Below are 22,788 nucleotides of genomic sequence, written 5' to 3' on the forward strand. Positions count from 1 at the left end.
GACCATGCCAAGCCCAAGAACCACTCTTCAGCCAGGCAAGGCAAGCGGAAAGCACCTTCTGAGTGAACATTCGTGCTGGCACTCCATCTTTGCGTCATAATTCTGAATTCCCGCTATGCGACTGGCACACTTCCGGCCTAACTCACAAGTATCGGGCATCTCATGCCACCAGGAACTCTTGAGAGAGCGGCCAGTTGACACTCCAGATTCCAAATCCCAATTTCTACGCCACCAGAAGCGGGATGATGAGGTTTCCTGGCTGAGCCATCCTCCTGGTGGCACTGTGCCCTTGCCAACAGTACCAACGGGCCGTGGCCCAGAAGTGTTGCATGCGCCTGCTGGATTTCCTCCAGCAATGATGGCCATGGCCAACTGTTCTCAGGTCATGCATAGGAGTACCTTTCTGTCTCTTGTGAGTTGCAAAAGGGCAACAGGATTCTGGAGGTCGCCGAACGCCTTGGCGTCTTACAAGGCTGTATCCAGCTGGCACAAATACACACATTCCAAATATTTGAACTGGACTAAAGCTCTACATTTATTCTAGATTCATACTTGATTTGAATGAATCTGGGATGACTATATTAACTAGAGTTCCAAATGCAGGAAGTTGAATGGATACGTAACATCAGAGGGCTCTGTACACCTCACGCTGCACCCTCATGCTGTCAACGCCAAAGTGGGCTGTTTAGTCCACAGTGGCGGTTAAAATGTGTCAGAAAAGAACATAATATGATATTCCTTAAATGTGTCTCTGCCGCACTCCACTTCGTAGATGGTATGACTTTACACTGTAGCAACTTCATTGACCGGAACTGGTTCGACATCGTTTTTGTTTAGGATACAATGTATCCCCATCATGGCTGGGAAGCCGCTGTCGCCAATGCTACATTACGGATGCTGAATGGATTGAAACCTTTTTCGTAGACTAAAAGGAGGGTGTGGGCACACAAAAATAGAGAGCCGAATCTTCATTGAGGACAAAATGGCAAGAGCATGAGGACATAGAAGTGCACACGGTTAGCCCCCCACACCCCACAGCGGTCTCGGACCCACGGCCTGACTGTGCGCTTGGACCTGGAGGTCCAGAGATTAATTCACACCTGGCCAAACGAGTCTAGTGTCCAAAGATTTTGGCTGGGTCTTTGACAACCATCTTAATCGAGAATGTATCGTTGAGTGCGCTAGACACTGGTCTTGCTGGTTCAGGAGCCGGTCACCTGTCTTCCTGGGTTAGGAGCCGGCAGTGGGTCCTGCCAACTGGGAGTTGTCCACCATTTGTGCTGGATTAGGAGCCACCTGCCATGAATGCTCAGTTAAAATGTAGCCCTGTCTCCTGCTGGGTTTGGAGCCAGAAGCGTGCCCATCTTCATCAGGAACCTCCTGTTTCCTCTGCTGGGTTCAGAGAGAGAGCGGCTGGTCCGGTTGGGATGGATAAGGGCACACTGATGGTTCGGCTGGATTAGGAGCCAGCTGTCATGAATGCTCAGTTAAAATGTAGCCCTGTCTCCTGCTGGGTTGGGAGCCAGAGGTGGGCCCATCTTCATCAGGAACCTGCTGTTTCCTCTGCTGGGTACAGAGAGAGAGAGTGGCCGGTCCGGTTGGAATGGATTAGGGCCGACTGATGGTTCTGCTGGATTAGAAGCCAGATGCAGTTCGTTCTGGGTCAGACCATGTTCAGTCCTGCTCTGTTAAGTCTGCTGCTAGTCCTTTTGGGTTACGGGGCAGCTGCCAGTGCTGTTGAGATACGAGGGACCTAGGCATGTATCGTCCCGTCCCAAAGTTCCTAACCCTTCCTAAAGGTCTGCCATCTCTTGCCCTTTTTTACTCCTAACCTGGGCAGTGGGCAGAAGGCCATAGGGCAAGCAAACTCAGCCTGTCCAAGGATGCTGAGAGATAGGGAGGTGATGTGGGAGGGGTATGTGCACAACCTATCAGTAATCTCAGTCCATCTGAAAGTGATAATGCCATACATCAGTGCTTTGGGGAGTGATCTAGTGCTAACACGCGGATGCCGTTCTGGTGTCGCTTCTTATTGTCAGGTGTTATTCCTTCTGTTAAAATGATGGGGAACGGGCAGTTTGTATGTGTGGGGGTAGAGGGTTAGAGGGTTGGGTGGACTATGAAGGCCTTTGTGCTGTTTCCTTCCTCCAATAAGACACACCACCATGCTGCACTCTCCTAAATGCAGCCTCTTCTTAATCCCAGGCCCAGCAGTTGCTATTGCTTCACCTCCCAAAATCACCAGAACATGCATTTGAACAGTGCCATCTTCTTTTGGTCCATCAGAAAGTAGCAGTTCTTGCCTCGTGTCCCCGCTATTAGGATGCTTCTGCACCCCTTGGAGAAGCAGGCTCACCCTGATTCTCTCTTTTGCAAGGAAATGGCAAACTACGTCATGTTGGAAAAGAGTGAATATGCTAGGGCAGCGTGTGGAATTTCAAGTTGCAAGATACTAGCCAGCCATAAAAAGTCACTAGCCACCTCAATTATATACATACAGACTTCACACCATTTGTTACTCACCAAGAGTCAATTATCACTAGCCAATGGCTAGTGGCCAGTACCAATTTTGCACCCTGTGCTAGAGTACACAGATAACTCTTAAAAGCTCCCAGCTCGGTTGGAAATGGATCCACCATCCCACATCAGTGTGGCCATCCCCATCTCGGCCTCTCAGGCCTTATGGACATCCTGGTAGCCGGGTTCAGGGCACTGCTCGCTTTGAGACTGCAGTTCAAACCTAACCCTGGTTTGAGAGCACCCCTAGATCGTCCAAGCTTCCCTTCAAACAGAACTCGGCTGTTTGAGGCATAATAAGAAAGTACAAGGGAAATTACTATCCTGTTCCCCATGGCATTGTTTCAGCGGATTCCCAGGTGTTGTGAAGGGTCTCCAAGATTGACACCCTCCTCCCCCCTGCAGCCCCCCCCCGAGCCAAAGACATGCTCATATCACACTCTGACATTTTACACAGCTGCTTTCTGGCCCCATGGGAGCTCTCGCCTGTGAGCATCCCACCAGTAGCAACACAAACCATCATTTCTGTGCTAGCTGGAAATGGGCACACGTTACCGATGCTTGCTAACATTACAAGCCATACGGCGCGCACTCATCGGGTGTGCTGCCCTGGTGGGCTAAGACCTTCACATCAAATCTGCGGTGCAAGCATACCCTCGCGGTGTGTTCATGCAACACACTGCCCTTCCTCAGGTGGCAACACTGATCTTTGACCCGCTCGGAGGATGCCCCGGTTCACTGCTCTAGGGTCAATTGCAGTCAAACATGTGTCGAAACCATCTCGCCAGAAGACCCTAAGCCACATGTATAAGTGGCTTTTTCAATTATTAGTGCGCCCAATAGGCACGAGGAATGTCGAAGAGCACACAATGTATCATAACATACGCTGGCGACCCTCTCTGTCTTGGAAAAAGCACTATGTCAATTATATGAAGCACACTCCTCATTGCCACCGAGGCTGCAACCTAATTTCTAGAGATTTCTTTCAGAAATGCTTATTTGTGTTCAAAAGCTATACTGCTGGTTTCGCAAATGGCCAATGGGGTTGGGAGGAGGCACTCGCGGGTCACACACTGACCTCAGTCTTAGTGGCCATGAGGCCTGGCTGGAGTGGCAGCCTGCACCCTGACAGGCCAGCTTGGATACCAACGTCAGGGGAACATCGTTTCCATAATAGATGAATTTTGAGGGCAGGCCTCGGCCGCATGAGGAGTTTCTGTTTCAGGTACTACAGACCTCCGCCTGCCCCAGTTGCATTGGGCGATCAGATACAGTAAGATCTGCTGGGGAGAAAGCACAGTGTATTATGTGTTGTCTTGGTACAGCCCCAAGGACACCGAGATCCATTAGTACTCCTGACAGGGACTGGAGCATAGGTAAAGCGTGTTATTTTTACAGTAACATGTGGACTCGCTAAGAAACAAGAACAACCCCCCCCTTGCCTGGAATCCACTGGCATCCCTCCAAAAGGTGCCATATTACCCAAGTTAAGTTACTTGTTTAATTGCCGCAGTTTCCGCCCTTGAGAAATCTGTGTGCTCATCAGAAGGGATTGTAACCTTCAGTCACATTGTTTGGTGTTTGTTTGTAGTGGTTTCCAGGGGTTATTTGTTGCCTCCAGGGGAAATGGCAGCTCCCATCCAATGGATTGAGATCCCGGTGGGAGGGCGCCGCGGGCGCAGTGGTTACAGCAGTGAAAAGGCACGGTAGGGCGGGCTCTTAGAAGGCATGTACAAGATTGCAGTGCGTGTGCAATCACATAGAAGACGTAGCCTGGATTTTCGGATGTTGCATGAATGTCCTTGGGGCTCTGCAGAGGTTTTTTGATCACTGGCAAAGCTATGTTATCCATTTCAGGAGCCTCTGCAAAATATGGCACTGGTTTTCAGGTTCACTGTGAGGGTCTTTGGATGATTGCAAGGGGTTTCTGATCTTGGGGGGGAATTCTGTATTATTCTGCTGTTAGTACTTTTCATTTTTGAAGATAGTTCTTCAAACAGCAACAATGTAGAATAGGTCATATTGGCAGCCATGGCGATCTCATTACCGGGTGCTTGGCCAATGCGACCGTAAGGTTTAATGCATGTAAACCAGAGGATGGAGTGGGGGGGGCTAGAAACATTGGGAGGGGGCTGCACAAACCTTAATGCTAGAGTAACAATATTGACAATACATTCAGTATTGATATGTTTCATGGCAAGCTTGATGCTCACTGGCAAGTGATCACGACACTGTGAGCAATTGGGAGCCTTTGATTGTGGGGGTGTCCTTAGTATCTGGAGGGAGGAGTGAGGCGGGAGAAGGAGTGGAAGATGGAGGCGGTGCTGGGGAGGCTGGGAATAATAAGGCTGAGGGGCTTGTGATCAGAGTGATCAGAGTGAGTGTGAGAGAGTAGGAGCTGGAGAGCCATTGTGAGTGATGGTCTGCAAGAGGCACGGTTAAGGCTTTCAGGGAGGATCATACTTGGATGGGGTAGCGGCCATGGAATCAGTGGTCAAGTTGAATTCTGAACTTGTGCGAGTTTCTTTCCTCAGATCTGGGCCTTGATTGTCTAAGATTCTGATGTTGTATTAGAGCCTGTACACCCACTCCCCTTTACGGGCCCAGGAATGATGGCTCATATTGCACTAGGGCATGGAAACCATTGCTGGCTATGGCCTTTCTCACAGGAGGGCTTGCAGGGGATGTTTAATCTTGTGGGGACACTGCATTGTTTTGCAGTGGTGTGTTTGATCTGCAGCGATTCTCAGTTATAAATTGGAGGGTATTTCTGATTTCATATGGGGGTCTGCAACATTCTAGCATAATTAATGGGAGAATGTGATCCCAAAAGAAGGGTCTGTGGCAGGTGGATTTGGGTGTCTGTTGTCCCAGCAGAGTGCCTTTCTGCGTCCTGCCATTCCTTGCTCTAAGTTAGTTAATGGCGGTACTCCGGTGGCCACTGGTGCAGTGTGCACATTCTCACACTGCCCGGATGCTCCGAAGGCTGCCATGACAATGTGTGGGTGAGGTCAACAAGCCTGGAGTACATAAGTGGCTTTACCCTACCCTCAGGTCTTGCTGCACATGTGTGTTATACAGGTGTAGATAAGCCTGGGCACCAGGAGATTGAGAAGACAGTAGCTGGCACTGTGTAAATGTCTATTTACTTACCTACTTACTACGAAAGGTCCCTCGGCCGCTCCCTTTTTATGTGTTTAAGGACAGAGTGGGGGGCTCCCAAGTGATTCCCAAGTGGCAGGCTTGAATACATTTGCATTCCCCTATGTCTGAGGCCAGAGTCTGTGCCCCCTTTATTTGGTTTGCCAGTAAAAGAGCCAAAGTATTGGCACCGAGATCGCGGGTGCTCAGAGGCCTGGACACACCACCCCCTGGAAAAGCCACCCGCGCTAAAAGTCCATATACTTTCAATGGAACTTCCTAAAAATCTGCCTACCGATGGCCCCTGTATCAAAAGTCGGCTCTCCTGGCTTAGGGTGACCAGACGTCCTGGGTTTGCCGGGGCTGTCTGGGTATTTACACCTCTGTCCCGGGGTCCCGAGACTTTTTTGTGTTTAAAAACCCTATCCCTGGATTAAGGGATTGGGTGAATACCATCCCGGTTTTTGGCTGGATATCATGATTTTTCCATCCGTTTGTCAAAAACTGTGATGGTATCCACCCAGTACCCAAATCCCGCACTAAAATAGCCTCAGCACGCTGGGCGCTGCAACATGACACGGGACAGGCCACCCACATAGAAGTAAGACAACATTTTCACAACTGGCATAGTCCTACTTCTATATAAGTGGCCTGTCCTGGTTTGTTTTTATTTTCGAAATCTGGTCACCCTATCCTGGCTGCATGCACAATTTACTTAGTCGAGACCACACCCCAAACCATTCACGATGCCCCAGAACACTGGAAAATAAGTTGATCTTTGCTTGCTGTGGCTGCGTAGCGTAGAGCCTTATCCCGGTGACTCTTCCAGAGCCAGGCATTACCCAAGCAAAGCATAGTTTGCACATGTCAAAACCCCAACTAAGAGATGAACGCCAAAGGATATGAATCAGTCCCGGGCCGAGGATCAAGACAGTTTGCCGATGTCTGCAGAAGCCGAAGCACAGCGCGGGGACCATTGCCTCGTATACAATGGGGTTTTACCAGTGGCAAGTCCTTGCTTCTGGTCTCTGCCCTGCACACTCTTTCTTCAAGGCAACCAGCCAGACCCTGTTTCTCCCCAAGCAGAACCTTTCTTGATTGGTGTGCACCCCAGCACCAATTTTCAATCTGTCGGATTGTACATAAACCACTAGTGTTATCACTCGCAACACGCTGCGATTTTTGTATGGATATTTCCGTATTCTTCAAAGCCCGTGCAAAATGTTTTTTCCATATTTTTTTTCCATCTGGAGCAGGGCTCTTACATGACAGAGCGGACGCAGGGTGTCCCACTTTCGGCGCTGCTGGGGCATGCAAAGACAGATGACTTGGAATGGGGTTCTTGCCAGTGGAATTTGAAAAATGTCTGACTCTCCAGAGACCCTTCCTTCTTAGAAATGATGAAATATGTCCATATGGGAAAGATATGTAATTACGACCCATCTATTGTGAACACTGATCCCTTAAACCAGGGCAATGTAACCCGAATTCACACCACCTGGCGACCCACATCCCTCAGACCCCTGATCTCTACTGATGCCCAAACCACTGGACTACCCTTGATAACCCACATCGCCATCCCCTGCAAACTCGGGATGTTCCACCCTAGTCCTTGTGACCCACACACATGTTCCCTGTAAAGTAAGGGGAGATAGGCAGCCCCAAGGGCAGTGCAGTATGAGTCTCTAGAAACCCAGCAGTGGTCGCACACACCTCGCTGATGACGCGGAACTAGAGCCCCTTGAGGCCTCCATGGTGATCTATTGAGGCGGTGGAAATTGAGAAGGCTAAGCTCTACAAGCTAAGTGAGCCACATGCTAACATTCTTGATTCTATCTAAGTGTGGCACATGCTATCATTCACATTTCTATCTAGATGAGACACAGGATAATGTTCACGATTCCATCTAAGTGTGGCACATACTGTCATTCACAGTTCCATCTAAGTGTGGGGCATGCTAACATTCACGTTTCAATCTAGATGCGATGCAGGCTAATGTTCACGATTCAATCTAAGTGAGGCACATGCTATCATTCACATTTCTAACTAGATGCAACGCAGGCTAATGTTCACAATTCCATTTAAGTGTGGCACATGCTGTCATTCACAATTCCATCTAAGTGTGGGACATGCTGATATTCACGATCCTATCTAGATGCGACGCAGGCTAATGTTTACGATTCCATCTAAGTGCTAACATTCTCGTTTCTCTCTAGATGCGATTTAGGCTAACATTCACAATTCCATCCTGGTGGGGCACCTGCTAACATTCTCATTTCTGTCTAGATGCAACTCGATTCCATCTAAGTGTGGAGCTTGTTAACATGCACATATATGTCAAGATTTGACACAAGGCAAAATTACAATACTGTCTCGGATAGACGTAGGCTGATAGTCACAATTCTATCTAAGTAAGAGTGTTGTAAGGGATGTTGGCTTGGCAGTCTATGTTTTGGAAAGGTAATGAAGTGTGGCAGGGCTTTCTGGAGTAGAGTGATTGTTTTACTCCCCACCCATGCCACACTTACTTCTTTAGTTGCTGTTGGTTGATGGCTGGCTTCACTGGCTTCCCTGCTGACACCTGCAGATACATCTTGGAGCTGCCTCAATAGGAGCCGCCCTTTGCCTTGGGGCCCTTTGCCGCAGGGGCTGCCGGGCAGAGGGCAGCCCTGGAAAGGCCACTAATGACCATCAGACAATCCAATCAGGGATGGTGGGTGGGGCTAGGAGGGGGAGGAAACACGGAAGGGGAAGAGGGCTCGGGGAGGGAGAAGCGCACGGAGCACTAACGGGCCTGAGGGCACCAGGATTGCACATGAAAAAAGAAATTTAGAGGCACAGAGGGACTAGGACTCTGCTAAACACTCACCAGGGTCCACGGTGGAAGTGGAATTAATAATAACAATAATAATGGGAAGTGTAGGTCAAGTGGCAGCTATGGCAGGCAGGTTGACAGCACTGCACCCCTCTGTGGTGTATGTAGGGGGCTTTGTTCAGAAATAGATTCCACTCAGTTTTGCTCCACTTCACACAGGTTGTGCCCCGCCCTCTTAGCTCACACACTCGCCACGCTCTGATATCTCAGATGGCCCTATTCACATGCAGTGCTGCTGGAGGAGCATGGGGGGGGCATTGGAACCCGACTCATATAGGTGAGGATCATCCTCCCGAGTCCCTCCTAGAGTAGAGACTCCAGAGGCATTTGGAGTCCCCTCTACTGAATAAGCACGGCGTTTAAATCGGCTTCGATTCACAGCCACACTTTGATGATATTGTGAATGATAGCATGGCCCACACTTGGTTGGAATTGCGAACTTTGGCCAGAGTCACATCTAGATGGGATTGTGGATGGTGGCAGGTGCCACACCTGGAATTTAGCTGTGGATGTCGGCATGTGCCATGCCTAGATAGAAATGTGAATGTTGGCATGTGCCACACTTAGATGGAATCTTAGATACTAGGCGTCGCATCCAGATAGAAATACGAATGTTAGCATGTGCCACACTTAGATAGAAATGTGAATGTTAGCTATGCCAATTAACCAATCCACTAACAATTTCACCCCTCTGCATTCACCTTTCAAACTTTAACCAAACACAACCACAAGCCTATAAATACAACAATCCGCACAAACTTCACTACACTGTAATGACAAAACAAACCACACATAGACTCACGCAACAGTACACGACGGGTACCGACTGGAAAACACCCCAAGTCCAGCCAACGGACCCACCGGGCTGAGGCTACCAACAGCACATCACTGCTCTCTTGCACTTTTCCAGCTCACTCCCACTAACTCATTCCCCCCTTCCCCTTTTCAGAGCCGCCAGAGCGCCAGGGGACCACTCCGCTGGTGACAGTGCGCAGTACACATATCCTTTAACATGAACATCTAAATAAGCACACCAGGGTACCTGGTACTTGTTTCCATGTTATATTTCAATTTAATTTACCAAGGGCTTCTAGTTGGACTAGCCCCTATAGCCACACCTACACAGGGATATATGTTTCAAATTCGAAGGTTGCCCCAATATAATTCAGGGTACAAGCCTAGGGAGTGTACCCTCCAGGGAGAGCAATGGTAGGAGTTAGATCACGAGCCACATAGTTTAAAAGGGGCCCGGGTCCCTCGCATCCTCACTTGTGGGGTCAGTGCCAGCTGTGTTTGTAGCAGCTTCATTAAGTCGATCAAAGGTGAACTAAAATTGCAAAACTGTCCAGATGGTTGGAGTGCTGTGAAGTTTAGGACTCTGTCTTGCAAAGGAGGTGTCGTTGCCCACGTGTTTGGCGAGTAGCGCCGCCCCTCCTGCCCCCAATCCCATGTCTCCGATCACCCTTCACGTCATCAACGGGGAAGGAGGTTTCTGGCCTGCAGCGCCTGTCAGGGAAATTTGCAGTGGATACAGGATAGGAGGAACGAGTTGGTTTCCCATTGAAGTCTTTTAGTTCATTCTCTGATGTTCACCCGCTCCTATTCCCCCTCCAGCGTCCTGTCCTCCGCCCTCCCCGCTCCTCCCCTCCCCCTCAGACTAGAGCACACCAGCCCATATCCTGCGCTCACTGCTGGGTCAGAGGAAGAAGGGTGACTGGCCGTGGGCGTTGGGAAGGGGCCTTTGGCAGGAAACGGAGAGACCTAACACTCTGTGTAGATGACCGCACGTGAGGAGACGGGAAAAGGGAGAGGAAGAGACGGCGAACGCCCAAGTGGTACGACACCAACAGGTTTGCACGACTACTTTCATTGAAAGGGAGGGCACCCGCTCTTCAGGGGACTGCGGCGGAACCTTAGCAGGACACTACAAGCGGTTCTCAGCTGTGCTGCTCCATCTCGAGCACGAGAGTACAGGTACTCCTGAGAGGCGCCGCCGCACTACCACACCTGCACTTCTTGGCATGCCTACCTCATTATCAATGCGACTGCTGGCAGTCACTTTTCAGCAGCACAGCTATTATTTTAAGGGCACATTAGTGGCGCATCCGTCAGGGCATAAAAAATGGTCTCGGGCACCATTGGAAAAGTGGCCCACAGTTGCAAATGGCAAGTCATTCCTTGTGTGACAGACTGTTTGAATAGTGCCCACGGTTTTTTGTTATTGTTGTTGTTGATTAAAATGTGATGCTAATTGTGAATTTGAAAGAATATGTATTCAGCAACACTGGTCAGAACCAGTAGCTGCATAGTGAAGTAACTCATCAAACTGGCCCACATTGGCCAAAAAGTGGCCCACTTTGACCCAAAAAACGGTCCCAAAGCAGCACTTTGCGCGTTTGCGTCGAGCATTGTAGTCAAGTCCGAGCCCGCTGTGCGGGATTTCGCCAGTGCAAACGCTAAACTACCAGCACATCTCAGCAGTGCCTCGACTTCTCATGGAGCTGCGGCAGCACTATTCAGCAGTAATGCATCACTTGTAGTGCGCTGGAATCAACAGCAGAACTCTGCTAGATGTGTGATGAGGCGGAAGAGGCCCTTGTTAACAGTAGTAGAAGTACATCCCTGAAAGCCTGCTATACCTCTGATGCTAGAGTACCAACTCTTCTCTACGCCTGTGATCATTGCTAATTCTCAGCATGTCTGCAATACCTCAGTGAGTCATTAATGGCACAGCTGATCGTACTTCTATTGGGACAATACCGGCACCCACGGCTGATATACCTTTAATGTGGCAGAACAAGTGCTTTTCAGCAGGGATGATCTAGTCCGAAGGGGGCAGTACTGGCCCTTCTGATCAGCACTGTGATTGATACTTACAATCATATCATAGTGTGTACTTCTTGGCAGGAGTAAAGTTTGGGGAGTCACACAGTACTTGCACAGCTGTTTTCTTTTCTTATTTGGTTGCCTGATGGTCCTGTATGGCAGTGCCCCCTGGTCTGCTTCATCCCTCTTCCTAAGTAGACAATTTAATTCCTGTAAATTGGGTTTTGGGCAAGCATTGAATCCCACCCCACACCCCACCGAACCCCCACCCTCCATCTCTGCAGTCAGAATGCTCACAGATCTCTGGAATGTCTTGGAAAACCTATTGGTCTCTAGTAGATAATAGTAAGACCAAGCAGAAGCTCATTCCAAGATGCTTTCCAGCCAGTGCCACCCCAGAGGATACAAATGCACTGGAGGGAGTGCCCGTGTCATACTCTACTCTCTAGGGTGGGCTTTGAAGCCGGACCCTGGTCTAAAAAGCAGCACACAGCCCCTCCCTGCTCCTGCAAACATCCCATCTTTACGGATGCCGAATAACCAACAAATGATGTCACTGCTCTGCCCAAGAGGATTTAGAGGAGCTGGGAGAGATTAGCAATGTACTCCATCAAGCTCATGTTTAAACATTCCACGCCCTTTACACAGGAAAGTAAGAAGAAATATGGACCCAGTCAAGAATGGCCGTGCAGAGTATTTGGCAAGAAGGGAAATGGGAGACGAGAAGAAATGTCACCCAGGAGTCGCAGTAGGAAACGGTCCTTCCTCCTGAGCTGGATGGGAGAAGCAAACATGGGTTGCCTGGGAGTGGCAGAAGGAAGGGAGGATTCTGGGAGGGCGGAGAGTAGAAGCGTGCAGTCAACGGAGGAAGCGAGGGTTCAGCTAAAGTCAAAGGGAGACGCGAACACAGGTCACGTGGTGGTCACAGAAGGAAACGCGTCTTCCCACGGACCTGGACACTGTCCAGCCTGTCTTCCCTGCCTGGATGGGAGAGGCGTACAGTGGAGCCAAAGCAAGGCACTGCCGGTGTATGCACTTCCCACCTAGTTACACAAGTTTGCCTTAGAGCAAGGATACCGTCGCCTACTTATTGAAGATTCCCGTTAAGTACTAATATGCACACTTAGTGTTATACGCCTCCTGTAGAGTACTGATATCCACACCCGGTTATTGAAATGTCCCTTCAAGTATGAATTCCCACGCTTGGTTATAGAAGCTCCTCATGTAGTACTGATGATAACCACACCTAATTAGGAAAGCCTCCTTTCAATTACTAATACCCTTACTTGGATAGAGTACTGATACTCTCACTTAGAGAAGTTTACTGTTAACTTACTACCAATACCCACACTTAGTTATAAAAGCTTCTCGTAGAGCAGCAATGAGCAGAAGCCATAACAATCTACACCTGCTAAAGGTTTCTGTCAAGTACTAATGCCCACACTTAGCTGTAAAATCTTTCTATAGAGTGCTGATATCCACGTCTACTTAAAGACGCTTCCCTTGAAGTACTCATACCCACACTTAGTATACTGATGCCCACGCCTAATAATATAAGCTTACCTTGGATTACTGAATCCCAGAACCAGTTGCTGAAGCTTCTCTTGGGGTACTAATACCCAAAGCTATTTTTATCAACTTCCGTTAGGGTGCGGATACCCACATCCTGTTGCAAGCCTCTCTCAGGCTAAACACAGGCATCCTGTTACAGAATCATCGCTTAGAGCAATGGTACTATTACAGAAGCATCGCATAGGGGACTGGTGCTTGCATCCTGTTATAGAAGCATTGTTAGGGCAGTGGCACTCGCACCCAATTACAGAAGCATAACTAAGGGAAGTGGTTCTCACCCCCTATTACAGAAGTGATGCTTAGGGCAGTGGTTCTCACGCCCTATTACAGAAGTGATGTTTAGGGCAGTGGTTCTCACGCCCTATTACAGAAGCATTGCTTAGGGCAGTTGTACCCACACCCTATTACAGACGCGATGCTTAGGGCAGTGGTTCTCACCTCCTATTACCGAAGTGATGCTTGGGGCAGTTGTACCCACACCCTATTACTGAAGCAATGCAGTTGTACCCACATCCTATTACCGAAGCAATGCTTGGGGCAGTGTTACCCACACCCTATTACCGAAGTGATGCTTGGGGCAGTTGCACCCACACCCTATTACCAAAGCGATGCTTGGGGCAGTGGTACCCACACCCTATTACTGAAGCGATGCTTAGGGCAGTGTTACCCACACCCTATTACAGAATCATTGCTTAGAGCAGTGGTGCTCACATCCTAGTACAGAAACTTGGAGTAGAGTAGAGACATCAAGGTTCCTTTTGCTCATTCCTGCTTCCAAAGACACCAAGTACTGAAGTGATGTGAGTAGGAATGTATGTGTTCATTCTTTTATAGTATTATTTGTTATTGCATTCCTTTTGCTCTCCCTTTCCTACAAGTGGAATCGCCAAGGCTTCAGAAAGAAGCAGAAAATGTCAGTGTTGACACCAATCAACCAGCACGTCCTCCGCCTCGATGCACAGACCTATGTGCAGAGAAGGAAGTGTAACATAAATCATTGGTACAACGTACCACTAGTTGGTAAAGGCTCAAGAAACGTGTATTTGATGATTTGCCTTTCTCCTGAGCCAAATATAGAATCGGCTCAGGCTCGATATTGAAGTACTGCCCGTTTCCCAAGTCACAGCCAGGCATGGACACACTCAGCCTGTGTCACATCTAGACAGGATTGTGAATGTTAGCTAATGCCTTTTAGATAGAATTGTGAATATCAGCCTGGGTCACATCTAGATAGGATTGTGAATGTTAGCTAATGCCTTTTAGATAGAATTGTGAATATCAGCCTGTGTCACATCTAGACAGGATTGTGAATGTTAGCTAATGCCTTTTAGATAGAATTGTGAATATCAGCTTGCGTCACATCTGGACAGGATCGTGGATGTTAGCTAGTGCCACATTTAGATAGGCTAGTGAATACTAGCATGCGTTCTCAACTAGTCAGGATTCTGAATATTGCCATTGCCACCTTCAGATATAATTGTGAATATTAGCATGCATCACATCTAGACGGGATTGTATAGGTAGGCTTGCATCGCTTCTGGACAGGATTGTAAATAAATATTGCCACATTTAGATAGAATTGGGAATATCAGCTTGCGTCACATCTGGACAGGATCGTGGATGTTAGCTGGTCCCACATTTACAAAGAATTGTGAATATTAGCATGCGTCTCATCTAGACTTGATTGTGAACGTTGCCACTGCTGCATTTAGATAGAATTGTGAAAACTGTCATGCGTCTCAACTGGTCAGGGTTGTGGATATTGCCATTGCCACCTTCAGATATAATTGTGAATATCAGCATGCATCCCATCTAGATGGGATTGTATAGGTAGGCTTGCGTCGCTTCTAGACAGGATTGTGATTAGCAGCCTAAGCCACATTTAGACAGAACTGTGAATATCAGCCTGTGTCACATCTAGACAGGATTGTGAAGGACAGCTAGTGCCACATTTAGATATAACTGTGAATATTAATGTCACATATAGACGGGACTGTGAACAGTAGCCGAACCTACATTTAGACAGAACCGTGAATATAAGCTTGCGTCACACCTAGACAGGATTATTAAAATAGGCTTGAGTCCCTTCGAGACAGGACTGTGAAAAGTGCCACTGCCGCATGTAGATAGAATTGTGAATATCAGCATGCGTCACTTCTAGATTATGGTAAGATATGATGGAACTGTGAATGCTAGCCGGCGCCGCATTGAGACAGAACTGTGAATGTTAGCTGTGAGACATATAACGCACTAACGCAAAAGCTCACATTTCTGCATACTTAACTCACACAAAAATCCCAGCAACCACCGTCTTGCACACCAAAACACACGCATTTCACCACACCGCAACAACAAACATACAACACATAAGGCGCACCAACAGCACACGAGGACTGACATCGATCCCATATTCACACCCAAGCTCAGCGCACAGTGAAAACCGAACTGAAGCTGCCAACAGGACACCACCTCTCTCTTTCCTACTCGCTCTTCACATGACTTATCCCACCCCGCCTTCATGTTTGCAGAACTGCCTGAGTGTCTGGGGACCAATTCCATTGGTGACGGTGCACGGCACAAATACCTTTAACATTAACAACGAGCTGGAGGTTTGAGACAAAGAATCTCCATATCTATCTGAGTTTATTAACCAACTTTTTTGTATTGCATGCTTTAAATCACTGAAAGTACAGTGGGCGTAAATAGATTTTTCAGGCTGACATTATCTTGCATTCTGCGATTTATAGTCGACCATTCGGGATGTGAAAATTAAAGCCATAATGGTATTCTTGTGTCTTAACATGCTTCTATAAGGATGTACATGCTGTTATGTGGCTTTATTATGCAATCTGTCTGTTTTGTAAGTAAACTCTAAGACATTATTACTGTAGGCCTCGAAATCCACACTGTGTACCGAGTAAAGCTGAGAAGGTATGTGGTCAAGCTTTACAGTGCCCCCCCCACCCGCCCGCCATCTGTCCAGCCATGCCACTCCCTCTTTATGATGCTGCTGGAGTACCACTAGTCCCTTTTTTTCCACTTCCACCACTGCCTACATGTAATCCAGTTCTGAGCAGTGTGCTATGAAATATCCCCATCCATTCCTTCCCTTTTCGAATACTTCTTTGCTTACAGTACACATTACACTTGATCTGGGTATTGCTGAGGCGCCTAAAGGAAGTTAAACTCTCTCATAAACGCTATCCAGGCAGTCTGGATGAGGCTGTGCATAAACGCACCAGTGAATACATGCAGCCCTGCTACCCTCTACCCCAGCCCCCAGGTTTCTTTGCACGTCCAAGGTAAGGGCTCCTTGTCCTTCTCACCCCATGCGACATGCGACGGGCCGGCTCCCTTGGAGCCTCTTCCCATAAGTGTTTCCTGAGTGTTTGTAGAAGGAGGCAGGGGCTGGTGACGACATCCCTCGGCCCCTACTGGAGGCCGGATGTAAACAGGAAACTATTAGCCTCGTGGGCATTTGTCAAAGTAAATGAGAACAAGACAGAGTGAGCCTGCAGAAAACCAATCTTGTGATGCCATGTGGAAGCGAGTTTTTAAAGGTCAATTCAGGCCTGCGACCCAGTGTGAAAAGATGGTTAGATAGCCATCAGATCGATGTAACTAGGATCACACAAGATGAAGTTACAGCGTTCTCGGCCAATGCCTTGCCAGCCATTGAGACACATGCATTGCAGTAGACATTACTAAACGCTCGCTCATTGGTTGCTCATGCAGTTGAAATGGCGGACGTCATTACTGAACATAATATCCCAGAGACCTGCCTAAGTGACACTTCTACTCATGCAGCCTCCATAGCCAGGCCAGAAGGTTACAGTTTACTAAGAACAAATAGACCTTCGACGAGAGTCGGCGGTGTTGCTATCATTGTATGCAATTCTTTGAAGATTCACCTCTCATAAACTCAGTCTATTGATAACTGTGAAGTATCATTAGCTAAACTTAAGGTGAATCCTACCACTTCCATCAGCATTTATGTATAGTATATAGGGTATCAGGTAATAATATCCCTATATATGTGGTCGCCGTATATAATGTCGCCGGGAAAAGGTTGTGGCAACATTATATAGGTGACCATATATATAGGGACGGGGCAGCGGGGGTTGCGGGGGTGTCCCCGCTCCCCATGAAAAATAGAAAATGGTTTGGGGGTCCCCGCCCCCCGCATGTTCCATGTAATAATGTCCCCACAAAAAAACAGCCATTTTCCGGCAATTGTTTTGCATGGCAATATTTTTGAGGGGACATTATTACATGGAACCCTATATAGACCTCCCTCCGCCCCCATACCTCATTGTAATCCTGGATTTTGAAGAACAACTTATCGCTGCTCTCAATGAGAATATGAAACCCTATTCCCATCTATTAGTATTAGGGGACTTTAATTATTGGCTGAATAATAAATCTGATTCCACAGTGACTTCAACTGTGATGCTTTAGAGGCCAGGGGGCTTCAACAACATATTAAAACCACACCACATATGGGTGGAAACTGTCTAGATTGAGTGCTATCCTATAATGTGGATATTGTTCATTACTTTATCGCCCACTGCCCCTGGTCAGATCACCATTCTGTCCTTTGAGGTGATTCTTCAGGAGTTTTTGCTCGTGTTGATCCCAATCCAAGAATACTGAAAAATCTGCGGAATCTAAAAAAAGAGAAAATTCCATCTCTTATGCCTCCCTTACTGGATCCTGTACTTAATAAAATAACTACTGGTTCCAATGTCCAGAGGATTATGGATTGTATTCAACAAGCATTAGGTGATGCAATGAATGCACTCACACCGATTCACATTAAAAGTATAAATCGGAAACTTGCAAAAACGAGTGGTTTAATGACAGTGTGATTGAATACAGGCGCACAAAGAGACAAGCAGAAAGCGCATGGAGGAAGAAACCAGGCGAGCTACTGCTGCAAGCTTATAAATCTGCAGTTAGAGATTACAAGCAAGCTAGCTTTAATAAAAAACAGCGCTCGTACAATCAAAGATTGCAAATCCCAAATCATGTTCTAAGGAACTCTTTGCAATTTTGAAAGAGTTCAAAGGCAGGAGTGCATTGGAATGTTTGCCCCCCATTACAGACAACTAATGTCAAGTGATACCAGATAAATTCACTAATAAAATAAATCATAAACAAACAATAGATTTGCGTAGAATCTTGCTTAACGCGTATAATGGGGTATCGCCTGAGAATCCGTTTAATGTGAAGACTGAAATACATTTTGCTCCTTTTTCCTTCTGTCTAGTCTCAGTAGAAGAGATACAAACCATCATTGTCAATCTCAAACCAACATCATGCATTGGCGACAAGTGCCCGGCTCAGATATTAAAGGATTGTCTTGACCCTCTGCTGCCTGGCGTCATGCAGATGGTCAATGCTTCCTTTCATGAATCGCATGTGCCGGAGTCATTAAGAGAAGCATGGATTACACTCTGTACTTAAAAAGAAACCATTGGATCCGGCAACTAACTATAGGACCATTACCAATGTGCCATTCCTTATGAAGATTCTTAACAGAGTGGCCTAAAAGCAGTTGCAAGAGTATATTGAAACCCACAATATATTAGGGCATCGGCAATCTGGCTGCAGAGCTCACTGTAGCACTGAGTTGGCTCTACACTACCTCAAAGCAAATATTTTGAGTATCATTGATGATGGGCATATAGCACTTCGTTTTACATCTGTCAGCAGCGTTCAATCATGTTGACCACTCCCTCATGGTTAAGAGATGGAGGTTGGTAGCAAACTGCTTTGAAAATTCAGTGGCCTGGCCTAAGTCTTTCTTGGGCCCTAGGACAGTGAGAAGTCCATGGCTGACTCACAGGTACACTCGGTCACATTGGAGTGTGGTGTCCTCCAGGGATCTTGCCTCTCCCTGACACTCTTTAATACACATATAAGACCTCTCTTAAATCAGCTTGTTAATATTGGTGTGAGGTATCCAAAGTACACTGATGACTCACAAATCCTGATAAATTGACCAGCACTTTTGCTGACGACTCTAAAGCCATACACGAGATTTATTCGACCGTGCAGCATTGGATGGCAAATAACTCCCTCGCCTTGAATGACGGCAAAACAGAGCTTCTCATTGTTGGCTCCTAGCCCAGGCTGAAAAAATTGACATCCAGTTACTCTCATTCTTCTATTGCAGGGTGTAATATTCAGGTAGCCTCATAAATCAAGACGTTGTGGGTCTACTTGGACGCGCATTTGACCTTCTCCAAAGAAATAGATTCACTTAGTTGGAAATATGCAATATTGCTACCAATTTATAAGAAAGGTCTTTGCGACTTACCAACGTTTTTGCACAGATACTTTTAAGTCATATTAATATATGGTTAACTAAAGAGAGTAATCGCCAGCAAGCAGGTTTTAGAAAAGGGTCTAGCACCTTGTCAGATTTGTGGACATTAAACTATTTTATTAGACAGATGCAATATTATCACACAAAAACCTTGTATGTATGTTTCATCGACTTTTCAAAAGCTTTCGATACAGTTAATCGAAATTTACTTTGGGAGACCATGAGGGAAAATGGAAGACAGGTACAGATTTTTTACTTTATAAAAGCCTTATACAAAGACACTAGGGTACGTGTGAGAATCAATCAAAAGGGCTCTTTAGGAGACGAGATAAGGACCAACTATGGCTTAAAACAAGGCTGTGCTTTAGCACTGATGCAATTTGATATTTATTCCTTTGATCTGGGAAAAACTCTTTCAAAGTGCAAACATTTCCCTCCTAAAATTGGGCCACATTCAATCTCTGGGCTGTCATATGCAGTTGACATTTTAATTATGGACCAAACAGCGATCGGACTGCAGCACAGTTTCACTGCACTGAACCACTTCACAACGTTTCATGGCCTTTTAATTAATCTAGACAAAACTAAGGTTATGATAATCAAGAAAAATAGAAGTGGGATTAAAAGATATGGTTGGACGATTAGTAATATGTGCCTAGACGAGGTTGACACATATACATACCTAGGTATCCCAATCTTATATAACAGACGCGAAAAGGGTCTTTCCAGTGTTATAACCAACAAGGCCCTGGCTAAACTTTTTGCCATCAAGACTTTTATTCAAAATGGCTCAGGTCAACTATACAAAACCTGTATTGTGCCTAATATCCTCTATGGACTTGAAGTATTTACAACAAAGGAAGTGTACTGGTTGAATGCATCAGAAGGGAAATTATGGAGAAATGCCCTGGGGTTAGCAAATTCGGTGCTGGTCGAGGCAATCTGTAATGAGCTGGGGCTGGCCAGACTGAGTACCCAGAAAGGGATCTACTCCTGTATTTTATACTTTAAGATGTTGGATGACTGCGTTAGGGATAACTCGATCTATGCTTACTTCCAAGGCCTGATGGAACTTGTTTCACCCTGCATAACTCTGAAAAAGTGGGTTAAGGATATAAGTACCTTCCTAACTCAAATCGACTACTGTCCCAGTGCGGAGGAAAACTGTGCTGTTAAGTGTAAAATGGTAAAAGCAAAAGCAAGGGCCTGGGACCGCTGTGATAGAAATGCTAAATTAGCAGGGACATCAACTTACGCCAGTTACGCATTACAAGCATTTGCAATAGACAGCGTCTGCACATATCTTAAAAATATCCAAAACCCTAAAACTAGGCACTTTATTATGTGTTTGAGGTTAGGGCAATTGCCCACGCTTTCTAGAACAGGAGCTTGGCAGGGTATTCCTAAACAAGAGCGACTGTGCAGACTGTAAATCTGAGCTAGAAACTGCTCTCCACTTATTGACAAGATGCTTTGCCCTATCTCGATTTTATGAAAAGGGATATGCCAAATTAGGTTATAATGCACAATTCTTTCATGAAGGCCGGTTCTGGTGTTATATTTATGTGCCCGCAAATTTGGTTATATATGACAGGAAGTTTTAAAGATATTAATTTGAAATAGGAGAAATTATTTTATTGACAGCTACACATTATTTATATCAATTAATGTATGTACTGTGGGTCATAAAGAGAAGTATTGTACATTTTTTGCACTAGTATTGAATATGTATTTGATTGATTTCCTTTAATATTGATCTATATGAAATGGTTACTGTTTTTAACAACATTTCTGTGTTATAAGGTTTGTTTTAACCAATAAAACACATAAATAAAAAAAATAGATTCACTTAGGTCTTCATGCTCATATATAGATAAATTGCTACGACAAAGGAGCCATTTTTATCTGGGAAAGACAGGGCAGTACTAGCCAGAGCCTAATGAATTCATGTGTTGGCTACTGCAGCAGTTTATTTGCAGGCACATCAGAAGGTAACATAAATAAGTTATAGATTTTACTAAATGGTACAATAAGGGTCGTTCAAGGTTTAAAGCGAAGAGAGCATGTTACATCATTGAGGCGCTCTCTTCATTGGGTACCAATACAACATTGAATGCAGCACAAAGTTCTATCGTTACCACATAAAAGCATCACTGGATCTACCCCACAATATTTGAAGGACAGGATGCATATTAGAACTCCTGTGAGAGTGGTACGTTCCAATAAGGGCATCCGCTTCACTCAACCGCAATTCAAGCTTGTGAGATTTGGTGCCACAGGGTTTATTTTTTCGGATTTATTTAAAGCGCACGTCAGCCCGGGGGCATCGTGGCGCTGTTACATGAATACATAATCCGGTTACAATGGAAGGAAGATGGTTACAAAGCAAATTTTCTTACATAAAACATTTCGTAGCATACGTATGCGAGCAAGAGTAGGCGAAGGAGGGAGGACGTTAGTTGAATAGCATAGTTTTTAGGGATTTGCGAAAGGAGTACAGCGAAGGTACTGCTCTGAGTGAGTTGGGGAGGGCATTCCAGAGCTTAGGTGCTATGTGTGGGAAGCCAATGCCGCCGGCTTTGGCTCTTCTTACAGTGGGTACTCGGAGTTGGTTGGCGTGATGGCTTCTTCTAGGACGGGTGGAAGAGTTCTTAGTTATAGTTTCAGATAAGTATGGGAGTGCTGTGTGCTTGGTGCATTTGTGTGTGAGAGTCAGAATTTTAAAGTTGATTCTTTCCTTGACTTGGAGCCTATGGACGAGTCTTCTGGCCTGTGAGATATGGTCAGTTTTGGGGATGTGTAGTGCAGCGCGGAGGGCATTATTTTGATGTCTGGGCACCAAAGGCTTGGGACAAGCTTGTGTGCACTTTGTGCGACACCTCTTGTCTTTTGAAGTTTAAAAAGGATCTTAAGACCTTTCTGTTCAACAAAGTGTTTGTAGCTTTATTGTGTTTATCCTTATGAGTCTTTCTGTAATGTGCTCTGAGGACCTTGGATGAGCAGCGCTGTATAAGAACTGAAATAAATAAGTCGGTGGGATAATAAACATGATGCATCGAGAGAGAGGGGGGTGTGTGTGTGTGTGTGTGTGTGTGCGTGTGTGTGTTTGTGACCTATACTAATCCTGGGAAAACTGATCACGCTGCACAGCTGTGTGTGAAAGATGCAGGGCACAGATTGCTCTTTAGCATCTGCTCTATTAACAGTTATCAAGTGGATTATTATGAGAACTGGGGAACCATAGGTCAGGGAATGGTGAACCCCTGTCGGTGGGACCCCTGGAAGAAGCCCCTGTCATAGCTTCAGCCAGAAAATGCCACCAGATGTGGGCAGCCTTCAAATCCCCTCCTTATGGGTAACACATCTTGTTCTCATTTGTGATGGAGCCATATGCCTTGTTTCCTTTTGCAATGGTCCATCCTGCAGCTCCTACACTGGGATTTCCAATGCCTTCTGCCAAGTATGTGTACCTTGTGAAAGGCCAGTGATATTTTAAGTATGAAATTGCAGTGTTGTGGGGCTGCCA

The 22,788-nt window shown here is 46.4% G+C and overlaps 1 protein-coding gene across 8 annotated transcripts in view; it reads left to right on the forward strand.

The window, feature by feature from the left end:
• SEPTIN9 (septin 9) overlaps positions 1-22,788 on the forward strand; it is a 948,816-nt gene that overhangs the window by 758,707 nt on the left and 167,321 nt on the right. The window contains exon 1 of one of the 8 annotated variants that reach the window (XM_069654629.1): positions 10,267-10,383. The exons of 6 other annotated variants lie outside the window; for them this stretch is intronic. In XM_069654629.1, the coding sequence (XP_069510730.1) occupies positions 10,311-10,383 (73 nt within the window). In that variant the 5' untranslated portion in view covers positions 10,267-10,310. Of the gene's footprint in view, positions 1-10,266; positions 10,384-22,788 lie in introns of those variants that run through there. One more of the 8 variants, XM_069654630.1, reaches the window with a different exon arrangement.

Source organism: Ambystoma mexicanum, chromosome 3q (genome assembly GCF_040938575.1).
Source record: "Ambystoma mexicanum isolate Mex_15411 chromosome 3q, UKY_AmexF1_1, whole genome shotgun sequence".
NCBI classification, from domain to species: Eukaryota; Metazoa; Chordata; class Amphibia; order Caudata; family Ambystomatidae; genus Ambystoma; species Ambystoma mexicanum.